General features: G+C 47.3%; 1 protein-coding gene across 12 annotated transcripts in view; it reads right to left on the bottom strand.

The window, feature by feature from the left end:
* Nucleotides 1-21,115, bottom strand: part of PI4KB (phosphatidylinositol 4-kinase beta) — a 36,323-nt gene extending 15,208 nt beyond the window's left edge. Inside the window, exons 1-6 of one of the 12 annotated variants that reach the window (XM_007977219.3) lie at nt 20,657-21,058; nt 19,559-19,760; nt 18,116-18,288; nt 8,039-8,975; nt 2,671-2,715; nt 27-254 (exon numbers count right to left, since the gene is read on the bottom strand). In XM_007977219.3, coding sequence (XP_007975410.1) covers nt 27-254; nt 2,671-2,715; nt 8,039-8,947 — 1,182 coding nt within the window. In that variant the 5' untranslated portion in view covers nt 8,948-8,975; nt 18,116-18,288; nt 19,559-19,760; nt 20,657-21,058. Of the gene's footprint in view, nt 1-26; nt 255-2,670; nt 2,716-8,038; nt 8,976-18,115; nt 18,289-19,558; nt 19,761-20,656 lie in introns of all 12 variants that reach the window. The other 11 variants (XM_007977220.3, XM_037997959.2, XM_007977216.3 and 8 more) reach the window with 11 other exon arrangements.
* Between the last annotated feature and the right edge of the window lie 2,492 nt (nt 21,116-23,607).

The raw sequence follows: 23,607 nt of genomic DNA, 5'->3' as shown, positions 1-23,607 counted from the left end.
AGGGGTTTGGGCCAGAACCCATCTACCTTGTCCTTGGAGTTGAGGACAACAGCCTGTGTGTGGGGTACACGGACCACGTGGTGGTCAAAGCCAGCAGTGGGCAGCCAGACCCGGGCAGGGAGCTTATGGTTGAGCAGGGAGAGCTCTGAGATCAGCCTCTGTGTTTTCTGCTCTTTGGTGGGGAGTGTGGCCAGCCGCTTGCCGATCGCCATCAGGGACTTGATGAATTCTCTCTCAGGAGCCAGTCGAACAGGCTACAGGGGTTTGGGATAAGACAAAAGATGGTGAAGAAACCATATAATACAATGGCCCACCCACTCAGTCACTCCTGGCCATGCAGGCCGGAGACCCCAGTATCTGCAGAACTTCAAGAAAGGAACTGCTTTTTAGTCTTAGTAGGCGCTTCCACCCACCCTTCATAGCTTGAATTGAGAATAGCCAGCACATTCCTTCCCTACAGGCTATCCTTGAGGGTAAGGGAGGCCGTGAGTCCAGGTAACTAGGATGCACCCTTCTTCTCTTGAACTTGGGTTCCTTAAGGACTGTACCAAGGCTTCAGAGTGAGCAGGGGGACAACATCTGGATAGGTTAGCCAGGGGCACAGAAAGAAGAGCTGCTTACACCTGAATTGTTTCACCCTTCTCAAGAACAGGGTTGTCCCTCTCTCCATCTGGATCCCTGGGCTAGATCTCTGCCGAGGGGCTCTGCCAAGTCCCACAAGGCTAGAGAAGGGAGCCCCACATCAAAGAGGGAAGATGCTCATCATTCAAATTACTTCTGTTGATTTCCATGGTATCCCCCTGTCCGTCCCACAATCTCTTACAAGGCGTCAATGCACATGCAGGGGATGGAAAGAGTATGAGCTGATGAGCAGACTTTGCATTAATCAAGGAGAAAGAAAACGCAGATGGAAGGAGGTAGGTGGATGGAGAAAGCAACAGCTCCTTTTAGCCCTCGATGATGGCCCTGAAGGCCTGTCTCTTTTAGTGACTCCTCTTTGGGTCTTCTTCCCCTACCTCGCAGTGACTAGGTTCCCCATATGAATTCCCTGCTGTGAGTTTGGCTCCTTGTGCTGGGCAATTCAGTCATCCTCAGAACGAGCAAGGTTGGTCTGGGAAGTAAGGTGCAGGTGGGGAAAAAGAGGGACTCAGCTAGACATGAAGAAGGGCTCTCTTCCCAGTCTAAGCCCTTCTACCGTAAGGGGCATTTTATCAAGATAGCCACCCAACTCCCTATCCCATCTCCCCTCAGCTGGATAAGAACAATCTCTCCTCCTCTTGTAGAAACAGCATTTGACTCACCAAGCCTTTCTCTCCCTTTCCATGTGTCTTGCTTAGTTTCTGGATTGAGAATTTCTATCCTTGCTCCCTCGCACTCTAAAAGAGCTTCTTTTGAAAACTGGGGAGTATCAGGTCTACCTCTCCACGTGCAACAGTGCTAGGATTCAAAGGAAAAGCTCATCGTGGCCTTTGCCTCTTGGGAGATGGCTCAGAGTGCCACATAGGGAATGAAAGAGGATGTCTGAATCCTTCAGGAATGCTTTATGTGACATTGTTGAAAAGAGAAAAAGAAAAGGAAAACAATGGAATTGGGTTTCTAAGGTCCCTGAAAATATCCTGGGCGTTTAATAGAGAAAGAAAATAAGAGGAAATTTGAAGACTCACTTCTTCCTTCATCTGAATCCACTCAGATGGCAACTGATCTCTGTCCCAAGGACCCTCTACCCCAACCAATTCATAATCATCTCAGATTAGAAAAGGCAGAATTTCTTCCCATTCTCAAATCAGCATTTGGGTTAAGGGCCCCTAAGTTACGTGAGCATGTTGGAAATGTGACCCCAGGCCTCAAGAGAGAGGCTTTGCCACATGGGAGGAGATAGGAATCATGACTGAAAGGGGATTAGCACAGAACAGAGAAAACTGATTTGATAGACAAATCAAATAGAAAATATTAAAAAAATCATCCAAACTCCCAGAGGTCCTGCATTTCCTCTCACGTCTTTGCCCAGCAACAAGGTCCAAGACCCTGTGGGACCAAAGGGTCATGGGTTAGTCCAGAGGGAACAAGAAAGGAGAGGGGATTATGGAACATCCTGGGCAGTGAGCTGGAAAAAGGGAAGAACTCAGACCTGGAAAAAATGCGGTTGAAGTTAAAAAAGAAACAGTTGTGGGGAGGCAAAACTTTCCTTCAAGCCAAGTCCTATTTGTTTTTGGAGTCAGCTCACCAGCACAGGGCCTAACATTTAGAAGATTATTAATAAATATTTGATAATCTCACGGCAGAAGCCATGGGGAAAGGGTTCTGGGTGGGAGAAACAGGATCCTAGGGGTTTCTGCTAGGCAGTTTTTGGCTCCAATCCAGGAGTGAATTCTACCTCTCTCCCAGCTGTTTGCTCCAGACACTCAGGAGCTGGGGTCTGAGCAGCACTATACTCCAGCTGTCTCTGAGAGAAGGATCAGCTGAGCTTATCTTAGCCTGGGCTCAGGATTTCCACCGCCAAGGTCAGGGAGAGCAGATCTGGGAGGTCTCGGAGGGAGGAGCTGATCTCCCAGGAAGAAAAGGGGCATTTTAACTTCAGCCTTGGCCTGGGGGCTCAGAAGACCTGGGGACGGAGAGGAAATGCGGCCATTGGGGGAGCCTGCCACCCAGTCCCAGCCTGACCCCACTTACGGAACTGAATGAATTATCAATACTCTCGGTGCTGGAGGAGAGCTCCTGGGAAAGGGCCAGAGGGCAAAGGGAGAAGGAGGGGGTGGGAAGGGAGGGGAGAGAGACAAAGGTAAAGAATTTAGCTCCAACTTGGATCGTAACTGCTTCTCTAGTGAAGTTCTACCTTTCTGCTTTAATAAAAGAAAGTCAGCTCAGAAATGCTACTTGCCCAGATGCTTGACCACTTGTGGGAGATGCTGGAAGGGCAGCTCAGACTTTAAGGTCAGAAGGACTGAAGAGACAAAGCAGCCTCTGCTTTTCACTTTATTCCCTTCTATTCTCAACTGAGTGGATCTTCCTTCTAGGCCAAAGCTCTAAAACTGGGTCCCTAGGGCAGTAACTGCACTGCCAAGCTTCCCTGCTCTTTTTTTTTTACCCACTCAGATGCTCTCAACCAAATCCTTCTCCATGGGGACCACCACAGGACTGAACTTAATAAGCTGCATGGCTCCCATACTGGAAACCCCATGTTCCTCCAGCTTTCTGGAAACCTCAGGGAGGAAGAAAAGCTAAACTTTCAGTGGCAGGTATACTTCTTTTCTAATTAGCCGCATTATCACCCTGGGAAGCTGAATCCCAACCTTGAACCTGTGTGACAAAGAGCATGCTAGACCAATGAGCCCAACATCTCTGGGCTGGATGCTGATGGGAGAGAAGGATAAATCAATCTCCTATCTACCAAAACTCCTTAGGCTTCCTATCAGGCTATCCACATGACAATCAATATATTACGATTTTTGATATAAGTTGGGGAGTTAGGTCCTAGCTATATCCATCTAGAAAGCTGACTAGCTGGATAGCAGCTGTCCTAGTTCCAGCCCAGAGGATTTATCTAAACATCACCCCATTCCTGTGTCATACGTGTCTGTGTGAAAAACAGGGGAAAGAGATGGTGTCAAACTCTCACTCAGCAGCTCTGAGGAAACACTCATGCACAGGGTTCATCCTGGGTTCTGTCCAACATGGTCTACCAGGGCAGGGAATGGGGCAGCACGTGTGCACAAATCTAGGTTGGGAGGATGTTGTTGGTGTTGGGGGGTTAGACTTAAAAGACAAAGTCCTAAGAGCTCCCAGGGCAGGAGGGCAATGGTCAGTGAGTTTCTACTCTGAAATCTGCTGAGTAGATTCAAGCATCCACTTGAACTCAATTCCATGGTTTCAGTTCTATTCTAGCTGGAGGTCCTATACTCAGGTCCTTCCTTGAAGAATGTGGGGACTGGAGCACTTTGAGGGAGAAGCCACACTTGGAAACATGCCCCTAATGCAACAACTCTTCCATTTTGGGTAGAAGGTGGTGGGAGAATTAAGGCAGTGAGGAAGTCAGAGTCTGTTATGACTTAGTGGTTCTATTTCTACCTATGAGCTGGTTGAAGAAGGAACAGCAGGCAGGATATTGGCTCCCTGAGCAAAGCTCCAGCTGATTCTCACAGACAGGTCCTGTCTGACTCATTAACAGCCCTGGGGGAAGGGAGGTATATCATGACCTGCTCCTCTCCTCCTACTCCCTGGGCTTGAGTCACTCATACTGAGTCAGCTCCAGGGAGTAAAGATGAAGCAAGAAGCTGACATCACACTACATCAAGCTAGAAGGCCTACTGGGGCTTCCAGTGTGACATGTGGCAGATTTCTCTGTACAAAGGTTGCAGTTCTGAAAAGACAAAGCTAATCTACTAACAGTGTCATTATGTGGGGGAGGGTGTGGTACCTAAATCACTCTCTCCTCTTAGCTCCCCCATTCTATACCAAAATATTTGCCATTTGGTTACAAATGGGAGGACAAACTGCCTGAGCAGAGTTCCCCAACTAGGCTGACAAAATGGCTTTGAAGGGGCAGGCTTTGAGGAGCAATGGTGGAAAATGTGAAAAATCAGCGCAAAGCCTTCTGACTGTGGGAGACAGTGTAAAGGATTCCTCATAGTAAGAAAGAGAACACTGTGAGAGCTGAGCCAAGAACAGCTCTGCAGGGAGACCATGGGCAGGAGGAGAACTGTACATGCTGACCCTGAGCCTCTTCTTTGAGGCCCGACCTCACCCTTGGGAGCTCCTCTACTGCTGGTGGGAGCATAGTATTAAACTCAGAACCTAAAAGGAAAGCAAGAGACTGGAAGCAGAGTGTTAGGGTCTACCTAGAGATTCTCCTAAAGTATCTCTACTCAGGCGTTAATTATGCGCCTCATTTTAGTAAGCTGTATACTTCCTGCTTATGGCAGAAAACAATTTTTTCAAGAGAGTCACAAACTAAACAGTTTCCTAGATACTGAGGTTTTCATTATTACTTTACACTTTCCTAGAGGGAAGGATAACATTTTATCCCCCATCCTCCACAGCCTCTAGCACATGGCTTTGCACACTGTACAAGGTCAATAACTACATGTTGAGTGAATGAATGTTACATGAAAGGGAAGAAGGATGAGTAAACAGAAAACCAATTCCTTTGGTATTTAGGGGACAAAGGCCTTGACAGACATATCCTCAAAATGCCAAAGGGGCTGGGTCTAGTCACTCATGCCTGTAATCCCAGTGACTTGGGAGGCTGAGGCGAGAGGATCACTTAAAGCCAGGAGTTTGAGACTAGCTTGGGCAACACAGCAAGACCTCATCTTTACAAAAAAAATTTTTTTAATTAGCCAGATGTGGTGGTACACAGCTGTAGCCCCAGGTACTTGGGAGGTTAAGGTGGGAGGACTGCTTGAGCCCAGGAGTTAAAGGCTACAGTGAGTTATGACTGTGCCATTGCACTCCAGCCTGGGCAACAGAGCAAGACCCTGTTGCAACAAAAAGGGCGGACAGACAGATGGATGGGTGGGCAAAAGGAAGGAAGGACGGACGGACAGACAGAAGGAAGGAAAAGGGTTGGGAGAGACCCCTGTGCTGAAGACTCTAATGCTTAGAAACCTAGTGATATTCATGTTTCTCTCTGTCTCTTTCTTGCTCTCCCATTTTCTGAGGAGCCATAGTGAATTCAGGTATTTCATTCCGTCAGTATCAGATAATGCTGGAGTGCCTGGGAACACAGTATCTCCTTCCTTTCCTGCATCTAGTGACCCAAGATAAGGAGTCAGGTTGGAAAGAATGGCAGCTACAGAACCCACCCTAAATGATATAAGTATTCACCTAATACCTGCCTCTCAGTGCCATCCATAATCCTATCCTGGAGTGGGAGTTAGATGCAAGGAAAGAGGGACCAAGGATCAGCAGAGTAAGAAAAGTCCTGAGGCCTCAGCTTTTCTGGTCCTAAGACGAGCACTACAAAATGGATACAGAGAAAAGCCAAGCCTGACAAGAGGCACCAAGGAATTCACTTCCAGCTGCTCACCCTCTGCTACAGGTTTGACCCCAAGATGAGACAGCTATCCAACCCTTCATGTTCCACCAGAATCTGGATGATTCTTCTTGTTCTGTAGCAACTTCCCTTCATGACCCAGGGCTCTGCTGCCAAGCTCAACCAGAAATGAAAATGGTCCATTCTAGCTCTGACAACAGTTTTGGCTCTGCCTGTGCATGGATGTGGAAGCTCAGATGGCCATAGACTGGGCCGTTCTTCCCCACATGGCTTCTGACAGCTGGGGACCTCGGGAAGTACATATTGAGAAATAACCAAGGCAGTTCAGCTGAATGATTATGAGCACCAGCTAGAGATTTGAGTCCTGGTCTGACATTCACTAGTTGAGGGACCTTGGGCAAAACATCTAATCTTTCTAAGCCTCAGTTTCCTCGTTGGTAAAATAATACCTGTCTCTCAGCATGGTTGTGAGGATTAAATGTAAAGTACTTGGCAAGATGCCTGGCACATAAGTGCTGAATAAATGTTAGCACTTTTAACTTTACCATTATTAAATTATCCTAACAAAATTCCAAATTTCCAGAGAGCAGGCTCTATAGTTTCCCTCCTTCTTCCTTTTCTCTAGTCACTCTGACTTCCCTCTATTTGAAAGAAGTCCCATTGTATCAAAAACGTGGGTGGGTTATATGTACCACAGAGGCAGATGCCAGGACCATAGCTATATGCATTTTTCAAAAAGTGCAAATTCCTACTTTTTTTCTCCCTTCTTGTCTAGGCTGGGCTGGAAGCCAGGATGGGAGCCTAGCCAATGGTGAGTCAGAGAGGAGGACTGGAGCACCATTGTCTGGCTGGGACACCAGGTCACTGACACTTGGTAGTTCACTGGGCAGCTTTCTCTGCTATCCGTCCAGATGTGGAGTGAAAAGTGGATATAACCTATTCATGTGGCCATCTCTTCCCTGCTCTGTATCCTAAATTATACCTCCAACTGCTGTTGTAGCTTCCTCTTTTTCCCAGCCTCCAGGTCCTTGACTAGGCACTAGATTTACTCTATACTAAGAGTGCTTTCTCTTCCCTTTGTGCTTCTCCCAAATGGTATGGGAAAGATACCAGCAAGGCACTTTCCCACAAGGAAAGGCAGGCAATAAAGGCATTCTCCAGAAACCTCTGTGATAGAGAATGAACCTTACACTTATGTCAACAAAAGGTAGGATCTTCAGGGGGTAGTGAAAAGGGATTAGATTGTGAGTAGGAGTGGCCAGGAGAATGAAGCTGGTATTTTATCTAACATCTCCCCTACCCCAGCACACACAAAGACAATAGCACCTTTTCCTTTCCCACAGATGCTTCTCTGAGAGGCTCTGGTAGCTATCTCAAGTCTCAGGTCAGGGTGTGGAGGGCTTCTGCCACAGTTCTCATTAACACAGGAGGTGTTAATGGAATGGCAGTTTGTTTGTTTATTTATTCGAGACGGAGTCTCACTCTGTCGCCCAGGCTGGAGTGCAGTGGCGCGCTCTCTGCTCATTACAACCTCTGCCTCCTGGGTTCAACGGATTATCCTGTCTCAGTCTCCCAAGTAGCTGGGATTACAGGCACCCGCCACCATGCCTGGCTAATTTTTGTATTTTTAGTAGAGGCGGGATTTTGCCATGTTGGCCAGGCTGGTCTCAAACTCCTGACCTTGTGATCTGCCTGCCTCAGCCTCCCAAAGTGCTGGGATTACAGGCGTGAGCCACTGCGCCTGGTCAGTGCAGTTTAATAAAAATGATTTGGGGCACCATCAGGAGCATCAGCCTCGCCATTACCTATATGACCTGAGGCAACTCACTTTTCTCTCTCTGGGTCTGAGTTCTTCCTTTGTAAACTAAGGCAGTTAAAATACATGAATTCTAAGGTCTTTCCATTTTAACATTCCATGCTTTTATCAGTGAAATGAAACAGAGGGAGGACAGAAAGAACAGCATAACCCTGTGTGTATATAGGAGGCATCCTGTCTCCATGAAGCCCTCTGCCACCTTTTGTCTCTGGCCCTCCCCAGAATTTTACCTCATCCTCATTCTCCACTTTAGGGTTGCTGGCTGTTCGTTTCAAGTTGCTGCTGAGACTTATGCTGGCAGTGGCATCCGACTTAGAGCGCTGGTGAGTCCTTTTGGAGGGAGACAGCCCTGTGTCAGGGGCCGGGCTCAAGGAGGGCAGCTCCCTCTTCCTGTGAGCTGGCTTTAGCTCATCTGAGAGGATCAGCTTCCGTAGCTTGGTCCCACGGGAGTGTCGCTGAGTGGAAATGTGCATGTCTGAAGAGTAGGCCCCAAGCAACAGGGCACACTGGAGGGAAAAGTTAATGCTCTGGCGGCAACGGTGGACTATGTAGGGCTTAATGGCATCACCCACGTCCTCATCCATGTGGATGTACATGTTAAGCAACTGGGGTAGATAGAAGTCCACGTCCTCATTGCGAAAGCAGAAGAGCCGGTTGCCGATGTAGGCTTGTACTCCAGGCTCCTTCGAGTTATACAGGTATGAAATGGCCATGGAGATGTCAAACAGTTTTGACTCAAACAGCCTCAGGAGCCAAGACTGTTTAGCTGAGTTGTTCTGCCGCCGTCTTCTTGCTCCTTTGGCTGTGCCTGAGGCCACTGTGACCCCCATCTCATCTTCCTCCTCCCTGATCTGGGCAGGTGGATCATCTAGGCAACGGATCTCACTGTCCACACCATCCCCATTGACCAACTCCAGTGGGGTGCCTCTGCTAGAGACTGCCACGCCTCCATGCAAAAGCTTGACCTTCTCCAACACCTCCTGGCAGGCCTTCTGGGCCACCTCAGGATCAATCACTGATAATTCCCCGACCCCCTCCGTGATGACACTTAGCAGGGACCCCCCATTATTCCCTGGTGGGCCAGAAGTGGGCTCAGAAGTTGGCTTCAGGGGGGCAGGCTCCACTACTGTATCTCCCATGGCCACAGCCAGACTTCGAGCTTCCAAGCTACAGGAAGAGGGAGGGAGAAAAGAACAGAAAGGGAGACACATACACACACTGGTTAGTGGTACCATCCTCAGGTCTTCCTTTTGCTATGACACCTTCCCAGGCACCTCTTCTTTTTGTCTTCCTGGACTCCTTCAAAATCAGATAAGAAGACATCTCCTAGGAAGCTTTCCTGACTACTTCCACTTCTGATTACATTACTCATCATTCCTCCTGTACTTAGTTACTCAGCTTAGCCTCTGTTCTTAGCTTACATATGTGAAATGTTGTTTTGTATAGGTTGTATTTATATAGATTTACAAATTCTTTTTTTTTTTCTTGAGCCAAGGTCTTGCTCTGTTACCCAGGCTGGAGGGCAGTTGCACAATCTGGGCTCATTGCAACTTTGACCCCTGGGCTCAAGCAAGCCTCCCACCTCAGCCTCCCAAGTAGGTGGGACCACAGGTGCACACCACCATGCTTGGCTTATTTTTAAAATTTTTAATCTTATTGTTTTTGAGACAGGCTCTTGCTCTGCTGCCCAGGCTGGAGTGCAGTGGCACGATCAGAGCTCCCTGTAGCCTTGATTTTCTGGGCTCAAGCAATCCTCCCACCTCAGCTTCCCAAGTATCCAGGACTACACACGTGCCACCATGCCTGTTTAATTTTTTAAATTTTTCTGTAGAGACAAGGTCTCACTATGTTGCCCAGGCTGGTCTTGAACTGAGCTCAAGCAATCCTCCCTCCCCAGCCTCCTAAAGTGTTGGAATTACAGGCACGAGCCACCATGCCTGGTGATTTACAGATTCTTTGGGTAGACTGAGAAGCAATTCAGGTGTTATTCCCTTGTTCCCTAACTCTTCAAATACTTTTCTATCTGCTTGCTCTTTCTGTCTCCCTTTAAATGCCTGCTATAACCTTTTTCTTTTCCTCTTTAGACTATATTTCATTGCTCATATAACATTCTACACACAGGTCCTGTGCATCTCGAACCTTTATTTTTGTTTTAGAGACAAGTCTTGCTCTGTTGCCCAGGCTGGAGTACAGTGGCGTGATCATAGCTCACTGTAACCTTGAACTCCTAGGCTCAAGGCATCCTCCTGCCTCAGCCTCCCGAGTAGCTAGGACTACAGGTGTGTGCCATCATGCTCAGCTAATTAAAAAAAAAAATTTTGTGTACAGATGGGGTCTTGCTGTGCTGCCCAGGCCAGCTTTGAACTCCTGGCCTCAAACAATTCTCCCACCTCAGCCTCCCAAAGCACTAGGATTATAGGCGTGAACCACCATGCCCAGCCATCTTTATTTAATATTAAAATCTTGGCTGGGCGTGGTGGCTCACGCCTGTAATCCCAGCACTTTGGGAGGCTGAGGTGGGCAGATCACAAGGTCAAGAGATCGAGACCATCCTGGCCAACATGGTGAAACCCCATCTCTACAAAAATACAAAAATTAGCCAGGTGTGGTGGTGGGTGCCTCTAATCCCAGCTACTCAGGAGGTTGAGGCCAGAGAATCACTTGAACCTGGGAGGTGGAGGTTGCAGTGAGCCGAGACTGTGCCATTGCACTCCAGCCTAGAGACAGAGTGAGACTCTGTCTCAAAAAAAAAAAAAAAAAATTAAAGTCTTTATATATTTTTCTAGTTACAGGTATTTTTTACCTTCCCTTTTAAACTCAAAGCTCCCAGAAAATAAAGGCTAGCAAATATCATGCCAGGCTTCACTTAGAAGGCAGCTCTAAAACAACTATCATCAACCCCGAAGAAGCTGTGCCATTTCTCTGGTTGTCTGACGTCAGGACATCACACCCTCTTTCTCCAGTGCTGTGGCTGCTGACATATAATGGAAAGAGCTCTGGACTTGAAGGCAAATAGGCTGGGGTTCAAAATCCTCATTCAGCCTTTTAGAAATGTGCAACTTATGCAAGCCATGTATCCTCAACTGCAAATTGGGAAAAAACACTTCCTTCTCATTGTTGCTGTGTGGAACAAATACCATCACGTGTACGAATGAATCTAGCACAGTCTTTGGTACATAATAGTACTCAATAAATGCTAGTTGAGGCTGGGCGCAGTGGCTCATGCCTGTAATCCCAGTACTCTGGGTGGCCGAGGTGGGTGGATCACTTTGAGGTCAGGAGTTCAAGACCAGCAAGACTCTGTCTCAAAAAAAAAGACAAAAAGAAAAGGAAATGCTAGTTGAATCCTCATCACCTAAAAGGTTACTAACCAGTGTGTGTGTAACATAGAACTTATATTGTTCTATAAGGGAAGCAAAGAGTTCCAACTGTTTGAGAATCTTCCAAAAATACTTATGACATTATGACAGCTTTCTCTGCCCCAATACCACTCCCCCCACTGTCATACAAACATTCTAACAACTGGAGGGGCTGTGAAAAGGCAAAAAGAAATCAGGCTAGGACTTATAGATCTAGGCCTTCCAAAGAACAGGGAGGAACAGGAGTCACAAAACAAAGAACATCTCCTCTAGAGGAACTGTTGGAAGTTCAGTGAAGGAACACTGCTGACCAAAGACACTGCTCTCCAAGAGCAATCCTTCAGGGCCTCACCAAATCTGGAATCAGGGCAGAACAGGGGGAAATTTCATCAGATCAACCTGGCTCCAGAATCTGACTATAGCTAACAAAGGACTCAGAGGTCTCTTCACAAAAATGCTAATAGCGTGAGTCTAAGACACACTCAAGAGCATGAGCAAGAGGAATAATTTTGTAGAGTTGGAATACAGGTAATTTCCAAATATTAGTGACATCACCTTCAACACTGGTGATGCTGGATGCAAATACTTTGGGTAGGTGGAATAAGGAGGCCTAGAGATTCTTTAGTCCCTCTGGGAGGCAGTTTTCCACCACCACCCTTCCAGTGTCTATTATTGTACCTCTGAAATGTTAAGGTTACTTTTTTTTTGAGACGGAGTCTTGCTCTGCCGCCCAGGCTGGAGTGCAGTGGCGCAATCTTGACTCACTGCAAGCTCCGCCTTCTGGGTTCACGCCATTCTCCTGCCTCAGCCTCACAAGTAGCTGGGACTACAGATGCCCGCCACCACATCTGGCTAATTTTTTGTATTTTTAGTAGAGGCGGGGTTTCACCGTGTTAGCCAGGATGGTCTTGATCTCCTGACCTCGTGATTCGCCCGCATCAGCCTCCCAAAGTGCTGGGATTACAGGCATGAGACACCGCACCCGGCCCAAGGTTACTTTTCACTGCCCATTATCATATAGTCCAGCTTCCTGCCTCCCAGCAGTCACCACTAAAGTTTTGCAGAAAGATGGATGGGGAACTCTTCTGTTCTCAGAGAACACCAAAAAAGGCTACTTCTGTTTCTTTCTGCCAACTCTGCCAAGCAAGTTCATTCCTGAATTTAATATCCCTGATGCAGCTTGAGCTTGGTATTGGTAAGAAGGTGGCAACTCTTTCACTATGCTCTCTCCCAAAATTAGGTAGTCCCCTCTGAGCAGCAGACCCAGCATGGCTGCCCATGTGGATATGTCTCTACTCGCAACTGTGAGTTGCACGGGAATAATAAGAAGGAAGCTTTAATCATTCCCTGCCACGCCTTCATAGGGCACTCTCATCAGAGGGTCACTGATTCAACTGGGACCACTACTTTTTAGGTCTGCTTAGAAACTCATGTGATAGCCTCAATCATCTTAAACAATCAACTTCTTTTTCTCAGTCTCTATGGTTGGTACATCCTTTCCTCTCCCTCTATTCCACAGACTTTTAAGTCACTGAAAACTCCTAGAAGTCCACTTTTCAAAACTTTCAGGGAAAATACAGTTCAGACATTCTCCCACATATAGTGTCTCAGACCTCACTAGAAAATTTAGCATATGCCTGCCTCAATTAACTACGATTGGATTATTACCAGCACCAGGAAGGCAAATAAGGATACTATCACCTCTTTTATCTCACAGGCAAAAGAAAAACTCCCAGGGCTCAGCTAAGAATCACATCACAGTATTCAGAGGATTTTGCTACAGAACAGACTCTCCCTCCCGGCAGCTTTTACTCCTCAGGGAGCCAGACAATGTTGAGAGCTGCAGGAAAAACAGACTCCTCTCCTACATAAGCAGCTCTGCCACTAGAAACCAACCAACTGGAGCTGGGCCTCTTCCCTGGCCTCTCAGGAACCCAGGCACCGCCTGCATCTGAAGCAAGTCATATAGAGAAGAAGGTGTTGAAGGGAATAGGGTTAAATTGCTTTAGTTATTTACTATTTTATTACTATTATTTTTATTTTATTTTATTTTATTTTTTTTGAGACAGAGTCTCGCTCTGTTGCCCTGGCTGGAGTGGAGTGCAGTGGCACAATGTCAGCTCACTGCAACCTCCGCCTCCTGCGTTCGAGCGATTCTCCTGCCTCAGCCTCCCAAGTAGCTGGGATTACAGGTACCCACCACCATGCCTGGCTAATTTTTGTATTTTTTGTAGAGACAGGGTTTCACCACGTTGGCCAAGCTAGTCTCAAACTTCTGACTTCAAGTGATCTGCCTGCCTCAGCCTCCCAAAGTGCTAGGATTACAGATGTGAGTCACCGTGCCTGGCCTTATTTTTTATTTTTTTTGAGACAGGGTTTCACTCTGCTGCCCAGGCTGGAGTACAGTGGCATGATCTCAGCTCACTGCAACCTCCACCTCCCAGGCTCAAGCAATTCTCATGCCTTAGCTTGAGTAGCTGGGATTACAGACATGCACCACCATGCCCAGCTAATTTTTGTATTTTTAGTCGAGATGGGGTTTCACCATGTCGGCCAGGCTGGTCTTGAACTCCTGGCCTCAGACTCCCAAAGTACCCGCCTCGACCTCCCAAAGTGTTGGGATTACAGGCGTGAGCCACTGTTCCTGGCCTTTTTTTTTTTTTCTTTTTTTTTGAGACAGGGTCTGGCTCTGTTGCCCAGGGTGTGGTGCAGTGGTGAGATCATAGCTCACTGCAGTCTCCACTTCCTGGACTCAAGTGATCCTTCCACCTCAGCCTCCCGAGTAGCTGGGACTACAGGCACGCACCACCACACCCAGCTAATTTTTATATTTTTTTGGTAGAGACGAGGTCTCGCCATGTTGGCCAGGCTGGTCTCAAACTCCTGGGCTCAAAGTGATCTTCCCGGCTCAGCCTCCCAAAATGCTAGGATTACAGGCATGAGCTACCACACCCAGCCTGCTTTAGCAATTTAAATAATAAAAGATGGCCACCAGCGCAGTGACTCACGCCTGTAATCCCAGCACTTTGGGAGGCCAAGGCGGGCGGATCACCTGAGGTCGGGAGTTCCAGACCAGCCTGACCAACATGGAGAAACCTTGTCTCTACTAAAAATAAAAAATTAGCTGGGCTTGGTGGTGCATGCCTGTAATCCCAGCTATTCGGGAGGCTGAGACAGGAGAATCCCTTGAACCCGGGAGGCGAAGGTTGCAGTGAGCTGAGATCGCGCCATTGCACTCCAGCCTGAACAACAAGAGTGAAACTGTCTCAAATAATAATAATAGTAGTAATAATAATAAATAGGCTAGGCACGGGTAATCCCAGCACTTTGGAAGGCCGAGGTGGGTGGATCACAAGGTCAAGAGATCGAGACCATCCTGGTCAATATAGTGAAACCCCATCTCTACTAAAAAGACAAAAATTAGCTGGACGTGGTGGCGCACGCTTGTAGTACCAGCTACTCAGGAGGCTGAGGCAGGAGAATCGCTTGAACTCGGGAGGCAGAGGTTGCAGGGAGTCCAATCATGCCACTGTGTGCTCTCCACCCTGGCAACAGAGCAAGATTCCATCTCAAAAAAAAAAAAAATGGGAAAGGGATTCTCCAAAACCAAGATCCAGATATGGTTCTCAACATATGTTCATTCATTTTCTTCAATTTTTTTAACTTAAAAAATTGTTTTATAGACACAGGGTCTCGCTCTGTTGCTCAGGCTGGTCCTGAACTCCTTACCTCAAGCAATCGACCTCCCAAAGTGCTGGGATTACAGGTGTGAGCCACCATGCCCAACCTGGTTCATTTATTTTTGAATGCCAAGAAAATATGCCTCTGTGGGCATATTTTTACATTACAGACGTGGTAGCTCTCGCCTGTAATCCCAGCACTTTGGGAGACCGAGATGGGCAGATCACGAGGTCAGGAGATCGAGACCATCCTGGCTAACACGGTGAAACCCTGTCTCTACTAAAAATACAAAAAATTAGCTGGGCTGGTGGTGGGCGCCTGTAGTCCCAGCTACTCGGGAGGCTGAGACAGGAGAACGGTGTGAACCCAGGAGGTGGAGCTTGCAGTGAGCCGAGACTGCGCCACTGCACTCCAGCCTGGACAACAGAGTGAGACTCTCTCAAAAAGAAAAAAAAAAAAAATGCCTTTGAGGGTAACTGCTATAAAGAAAGTGAAAGGACTAGAAAGCAAAAGAAAAAGTGAAGGAAAAAGTCCTGTATTCAACAGCCTTCCCCTTCTAAGTCAGAGGAATAAGAAAAAGTGACAGAAGACAATCTAAATTTTTAATATTAAATGACTCCTATGGCCTTCAAGGGAGTTCAGACAACTGAGGCTCTACGCTTCACACTGGGAACCTAAATTATCCTTCCAGTTAGACTGGAAGGGAAATGGAAGAGGCCGCCCTTGTTCCACAGCCTAAAAGCTGGCCCCTAAGAAAAGGGGGTGGAAGATGGGAAGTGTTGACAACTGACTGAGTTCCACAGCTCCCAACTGGGCAAAGCAGGGAATTCTGGTCTGAGTGACAAGGAATTGTTACAGGTCAGGCAGAGCAGCAGCTGGAGAAAACAGAGAAGATATACACTTATATTGGTTAACCTAGCTCCCCATTTCCTATCACCTCGAAAGATTCTAGGCAAACAACTTTCTACTCGCCTCCACTGAAGGACTTATTGGATCAGTCTCTGCTAGGACAGAATGGTAAAGAGCCCGAAATCAATCCCCTCACCCAGTTAATCACCACTCTCTTTTGCAAATCTTTTTCCATGGATTAGATAAATATGGATTGGTTTGAGCCAATTCTGATATTTTTATGTTTTTATATTTTCATATAATGGCTTTAACAGATCATCTGATATAGTGCCCTGCTTCCAAGCAGGCAGGCAGGCTCAATTTTCCCCCTTTTAAAGCATCCTTTATTTCCCCACCCCTTGCTTTTTTTTTTTTCCTTTTTCTTTTTTAAGAGACAGGCTCTTACTCTGTTGCCCAGGTTGGAGTGCAATGGTGGAATCATGGCTCGCTATATGATTTCTGGTTGGGGATGCTTCCAAGGAGGAAAGCTTCTTCCTGGCCTCAAGCTATCCCCACGTGGGCCTCCCAAAGTGCTGAGATTACAAGGCATGAGCCACCACAATAGTCTCCACTATCCTTGTTTTATACATCTTATAATCCTCTGAGATGGATCCACAAGAGATGGAAAAACAGGTAAGGAAACCAATATCTGACATTCATTCTACAAGGTGAATTAAGAGAGACTGTCAAAAATTAATGGAAAAGAAAGAGAGGTTCAAATATATTAAATATTATTTAAAGTTACACAGGTGTCCAGTAGAAGAAATAAAAACAATGACATAATTATGTAAATGAGGGGTATATCCTCTAAAGCTAAATCCTTGTTTGTAACAATAAGTAAAGAAATAGAGGAACAAACAGCCAGGCGCAGTGCCTGTAATCCCAGCACTCTGTGGGGCTGAGGTGGGTGGATCACCTGAGGTCAGCACTTTGTGACCAGCCTGGCCAACATGGTGAAACCCCGTCTCTACTAAAAATACAAAAAATTAGCCAGGCGTGGTGGTGGGTACCTGTAATCCCAGCTACCTGGGAGGCTGAGGCAGGAGAATCACTTAAACCTGGGAGGCGGAGGTTGCAGTGGGCCGAGATCGCTGTAATCCCAGCACTCTGGGAAGCCAGGGCGCGTGGATCAACTGAGGTCAGGAGTTCGTGACAAGCCTGGCCAACATGGTGAAACCCCATCTCTACCAAAAAAGGAAAAAAATTAGCCAGGTGCGGTGGTGGGCATCTGTAATCCCAGCTACTCGGGAGGTTGAGACAGGAGAATTGCTTGAACCCAAAGGCAGAAGTTGCAGTGAGCCGAGATCCTGCCACTGCACTCTAGCCTGGGCGACAGAGTGAGACTCCATCTCAAAACAAACAAACAAAAACAACAACAACAACAACAAAAACCAAAAAAAAACAAAGAAACAGAGGAACTAGCATTTTATCTAAAGCTATGGTGACAACCTTCAGAACACTGAGATAATTAAAGAGGTTAACTCTGCGAGAACAGGAGTAGGGATGAACAGAAACAGGACTGTTGTTTTTCTTCATAAACTCTTTGAGTACCATTGGATTTGTTACCAAATGCATGCATTCCTTCAAAAAAAATTTTTTTTGAGATGGAGTCTCGCTCTGTCACCCAGGCTGGAGTGCAGTGGCACCATCTCAGCTCACTGTAACTTCCGCCTCCCAGGTTCAAGCGATTTTCTGCCTCAGCCTCCCGAGTAGCTGGGATTACAGGCACACGCCACCACACCTAGCTAATTTTTGTATTTTTAGTAGAGACGGAGTTTCACCATGTTATCTCGAACATGCCAGGCTGGTCTCCAACTCCTGACCTCAAGTGATCCGCCCACCTCGGCCTCCCCAAGTGCTGGGAATACAGGCATGAGCCACGGTGCCAGGCCCAAAAATAATTTTTAAAGAGAGGTTGCTCCTCAAAAGAGACTCCATATCATCTTTGGCTGCCTGTTCTGCTGTTGAGGAGTACCTCCTCAAGTCTTAAGGTCTAATTCAAACCTTCCTTTAAGGATGTCTCAACTCATCTCTCCCCTTTGCCTCAATGGTAAAGGGAGAGATTGAGCACTCCTTTTTCCTTATAGAAACTCAGGGCCCAGCAGTGAAGCCAGCTCCAGCCCTACCAGGATCCAGGTAAATGCTGACACAAGGCCCAAGAGAGTGCGGGCATTAGAGGAGAGGGCATTCTCAAGCAACTAGCAGGAGGGTAGGGAAGGCAGTGGTCTCATGGTAATTAAGTCAATATTAATTCAGGCTGAGAACTCTGTGCTGAGCCATGGAGCTGGTATAAGCAGATTCCAGCCGGACAGTCCAAGCCAGCTCTGGGAGCCACTACTGAAACAAACAGATGGCAAAGAAAGCAGCCTGTGCACTCACCTCTCTCTGAATTGTTCCTCCCTACTGCGGGTCCCAAATACACTTGGACTGGGTCCCCTCTTGTCCCATGCCAATTATTGAAGGGTTCCTCCCAAATCTCTTCCCCAAATCAAGGAATCTCAATTTGCTGCTCTGCATGGTGTTCAGCATTCTCATGGAGTGTGGACCCAACTCTAAGAAGAAAGCAGGGAAACAAGAGCAAATACGATTTCTGGTTGGAGATGCTTCCAAGGAGGAAAGCTTCTTCTCCTTTTTTCTTTTTTTTTTTCCCCCTGAGACAGAGTTTCACTCAGTCACCCAGGCTGGAATACACTGGCATGATCTCGGCTCACTGCAACCTCCGCCTCCTGGATTCAAGTAATTATCCTGCCTCAGCCTCCTGAGTAGCTGGGATTACAGAAGCCCACCACCATGCCTGGCTAATTTTTTGTATTTTTAGTAGAGACGGGGTTTCACCATGTTGGCCAGGCTGGTCTCGAACTCCTGACCTCGGGTGATCTGCCTGCCTCAGCCTCCCAAAATGCTGGGACTACAGGCGTGAGCCACTGCGCCCGGCAGGAAAGCTTCTTCTAATAAGGGGAATTATGAGGAGATTGTACCATGGCTAACAACAAGGAAGAGAAAGGAAGTGGGATAAGATGACATAACTACTCCCAAACAGGCCTAGAATTAGAAACTGAATGGAATCTTATGTGCCCTTTCACTATCACAGGCTGAGAGAGACATGGCAGCAACTAGTTGCCTATGTCTCAGTTCACTCCAAGTTCTCTTTTCCAGCCAGTTTCCTTGAAGTGCTTTCCCACAAACATACTTTCCACCTATAGAATCTGGAGTTATGGATCAAGTACATGAGGAACAGCACAGAAAATCAGCCACTTAATGCACTGGGCGAAAAAGCAAAGCAGATGAAAGAAGCAGGCCTGGAGCTTGTCTTTCAAAATGACTTACACCCCCGGTTGAGGACTAGAAACATCCGACAGAAAGATCAAGGTGAAGGAAAATCCTCTGGATGACTAAACCATCACTAATAAATACCTTTTGCCTGGGGAACCCAAAATGTTTTGTAAACAAAGAAACCAAATCTGATTTTTTTCCCCCAACCCATGTCCTGCTACCAACTTATTACTGCACTGATGCCTATAGAGAGTGGGCCATTTTCCAAAAGGATCGCTTTAGAGGTCAAGTGAGGAAGTCACATGCTGAACCCAGGAGTCCTGATTGTGAATGTATAAGCTCTTTCCATTGTCTCATGTTCCTTTTTCCAGTTACACCCTTACCCCACTCCAGGCCTGAGTTCTTATGGAACCCCAACCAAAACTATTCTAGTAAACCACAAGAGTAAACTGATTCCTCATGGATCTGGACAGGGGTGGGAAGGCACTCTATTCTGTGATTCCTTTAACAAAAGCCTAAAATTAAATAATCTGAAACAAGATTTCTCACAATCTCATTCAATTTCCACGCAGGCCTGTTCATCCCTCCTAGTGGCTGCTCCGGAGTAGTCAACCAAGAGTAATCTGATAGGGACTTCTTCAAAACTTGCTCCGGCCTTCAGAAACACCCTTCTGTCCTGAACGGCCTGAGGCAGCTGAGGCTCCCCCTGTTCACAACACATTTTTCTTCTTAGTTCAAGGTTTAGTTGATCCTGAAATAAGTGGTATGTGGAGATAAAGAGTGTGACAGAGAACGCAAGAAGACCACGGGAAAAACAGAACCAAATGTCACAAGGATCAGCAAAATCCTTGAAACTCGAGGGAGGTGTCAAAGTTGGAAATCCAGAATGGGAAGGGCACTGTCAAACCTCTCCCCTACAGACAGAAACCTCTAGAAGGTTGGGTGATTGAGGAGGGAGAAAGAGAAGCTACGGAAAGTTAAGGGTAGGGATCATAATGCATCCAGAGAAGGGTGAGGACTAGGTTCAAAGTAAGAATGTAAATGGTACTTTGGGACTGATGACAAGGGCCCGAGATCCCTTGAGGAGAAGGGAACAGGCAATTCTTGGAAGCCAGGAGCTGGCTGGGTGGGTGGGTGACGGTGAGGTAATGGAATCAGAAGCAGCACAGGAAGACAGGGATACAATCCCTGTCTCAGGGAAATGGGAACCCAGTGCTGGAGTTGCACGGGGACATCGGAAGAAAAGGGCAAACCAGGAAAAGAGATAAAGGTGGAGTCCATGAAATAGGTTTGGGGCAGGGGCAGAGACGACGAGGAAGGACAAGGATGGGCCTATGGGAGTCGTGTGATGTGGAAAGGGCTCATGACTTAAAAAAAGAATAATTCGAGATGTAGGCAACAGGGATAAGAGGAAGGGAGGGGGGAATCCCCGAGGCAGAGGGAGGAGCTAATAGAAGAGGAAGCCAAAAAGCGGAGGAGGACCCCAGGCCTGAGAGGAAAGGGTGGAGAAGGAACCCGGGGTGCAGTTGACACCAGGAGGGCAGTTTCGTCGAACTCAGGTGGAGAAGACTGTGCGGGACAGGGTGGGAGAGCGACCACCCCCCCAACAGGGCAAAGGTGACTCATGGAGGAGGAGGAGTAGCTTACCTCTGGGGGACCCCCGCGGAGGGGGTGCGGGCAGTCGCGGTCGGACTGCCGACACCGCCGCCTCAGCAGCAGCGACCGCTCCCGGGTTCCATTGGCCGCCTGCGCTTCCCTGACAGCGGCCGCGGCGGCTGCACCAGGCCCCGGCTGCGGGGCTGCCCGCGGCGCCGCCTGAAGGGGCCTTCAGGGTGCCACAAGTCGGGCCACACAACCTCCTCTTCCTCCCTCAGTACAATCAAGACCAAAATAATAATAATAATAATAATAATAATATAATAAAATAAAATTCCCCAGCAGGTCTCGATGCAGTATTCTTCTCCTAAGTCCAAGCCAAGCCCTTCTTCCCAGGATACGCTTTCCTGCTTCTCCAACGCTCAGGACCCTACCGATCCCATAGTAATCTAAGGAGTCGGGTGAGCTGCCCGGAACATGCCTGTTCAGAAATAGAAAAGGGGGCGGGGAAAAGATGTTTGGAAGCTCGCGAGGGAGAGAGGGCGAAGGGAGGAGCTTACGGGTGGGAGGAGGGGACAATCTTTAGGAAGCGGGCCTAAGCGATAACGTTTGCGAGGCTAAAGAAGCCGAGAGAGAAGTAAAATTTACTGCATAAGTAGGGTGAGCTGGCGGGCGTGGGTGCCCTGTTAGAGAAGTATGGACATATGCATACTTCCAGAAGTATATTAACATGCAAATTATATGTAAATGACCGTTTGAGTAACCAACCAAATTACCGTAATCAATGACTTTTCCCCATCCCCTACGCTACAAGACTCCCTTAGTAAATCAGGCCGTGGGGTGGACGCCGGGTTTCAAGAAGGGCGAGCAGGAAGACGGCGGACGGGGAAGACGTTCTCCCTCACTGCCCTTTTCCTACTCATCTTTGAGGACGATGCGGAGGTTAAACCCCTTAACGTTTCGGGAATGGCGCGGTCGGACCGCGTCAGCCTTTCGCCGTTAGAGAGGCCCGACTCGAGGCCGTGGTTCTGCCTCCGAGGTCACCACCAGCCTGGGCAGCCTGTGACCTCCAGCATCCATACGCCGAGCCCTCCTGGGAGGGGCTGGACAGGGCCAGGTTGGGAGAGGTGAGTGAAATGGCAAAGGCTTGGAGGGCACAATCCCTTCTTCCAAACAAAACGAAGCCATATTAGGCGAAACAAATAAACAAAAACACGCCATGCAAATGGGCCTCTGGTGTTACTTTTGTGTAATTTTCGTTTGTTTGTTTTGTAAAGACAGGGTCTTGCTATGTTGTCCACGCTGGTCTCTAACTGCTAGCCTCAAGCAATCAATCTGCCGGCCTCAGGTACCAAAGTGCTGGGATTATAGGCCTGAGTCACCTCACCCAGCCAGTTTTGTGTATTTTTCGGTTAACATTGTTGATTTAGAGCCCTCTTTGTCCTCAGAACCTCTGTCTCAACGTCTTTCCTAGGCTTTACTTAATATTCAATGCCCCTCGTTAGGGCCTTACATAATACATTGAGGCTAGTTACTTGAGCCCGGGTCTTGAATGCCATCTTCCCTGCCACTTACAAGCTGTTTGATTTGGAATAACTAATGTAACCTCTTTGTACCTCAGTTTCTATGTCTACAAAGAAGATATATGGATGAAGTAATATTAGCCCATTACAGGGTTTTGTGAGGATCAAGAGAGTACAAGTTGCTACTATAATACTTTATTATTAATTATTGGGACAATCATACAGGATAGATGATGAAAGAGTCACTACTACAATGTTTAATTGGAAGGCAGAATAAAGTGTAATAGCTTGAAAATGCCTGTGTAAAACATGCAGAATGTACAACAGTAGAACAAATGGGGTACCTAACCTAATTGTTGAAGGAACATAGTAGAGTTTAAGTTAATTTGGAAGGCCTATATGTATATGGACACACACACATACACACACACACACACACACAATCAGTATATGGTGAATGAATGAATGGAAGGCTTCTTAGAAATATTGTGAGTCAGGTCTTAGAATAGATATTGGATATAACCCAGCAAAATAAAAGACGAGTGAGCATTCTGAAAGCAAAAAAATTGTATGTTGAAGAACAGAAACGGGAATTTGTTCATATCATGAGGAGAGGGCAAGCAGACAAGCTAGGTTAAAGCGGGAGTACAGTATGAAAGATGAACAAAGAATGGGGACAAGAGTGCCAAAGATAGTTTAAATTTGTCGGCTGGGCACAGTGGCTGACACCTCTAATCCCAGCACTTTGGGAGACTGAGGTGGGCGGATTGCTTGAGCTCAGGGGTTTGAGACCAGCCTGGGCAGCATGGTGAAACCACATCTCTACAAAATACAAAAATTAGCCTAGCTGGCATGGTGGCATGTACCTGTAGTCCCAGCTACTTAGGAGGCTGAGGTAGGAGGATCACTTGAGCCTAGGAGACAGAGGCTGCAGTGAGCCGAGATCATGCCACTGCACTCCAGCCTGGACAATGGAGTGAGACCCTGTCTCAAACAAAATAAAAAATTATTGGCCTGGCATGGTGGCTCATGCCTGTAATCCCAGCACTGCACTCCAGCCTGGACAATGGAGTGAGACCCTGTCTCAAAAAAAAATAAAAAATTATTGGCCTGGCATGGTGGCTCAACGCCTGTAATCCCAGCACTTTGGGAAGCCAGGGTGGGTGGATCAACCAAGGTCAGGAGTTTGAGACCAGCCTAACCGACATGGTGAAACCCCATCTCTACTAAAAATACAAAAATTAGCTGGGCGTGGTGGCGCATGCCTGTAATCCCAGCTACTTGGGAGGCTGAGGCAGCCTGTACCTTGAACTCAGGAGGTACAGGTTGCAGTGAGCTGAGATTGCACCACTGCACTCCAGCCCGGGCAACAGAGTAAGACTTTGTCTCAAAAAACAAAACAAAACAAAAAACAAAAAAACAAACAAACAAAAAACCAGTGACAGCCAACTGTCATCCCCTCAAGGGATAGCTTTCCAA

The sequence above is a fragment of the Chlorocebus sabaeus genome, chromosome 20 (genome assembly GCF_047675955.1).
Source record: "Chlorocebus sabaeus isolate Y175 chromosome 20, mChlSab1.0.hap1, whole genome shotgun sequence".
Taxonomy (NCBI): Eukaryota; Metazoa; Chordata; class Mammalia; order Primates; family Cercopithecidae; genus Chlorocebus; species Chlorocebus sabaeus.
This window is presented reverse-complemented; position numbering and strand designations above follow the sequence as displayed.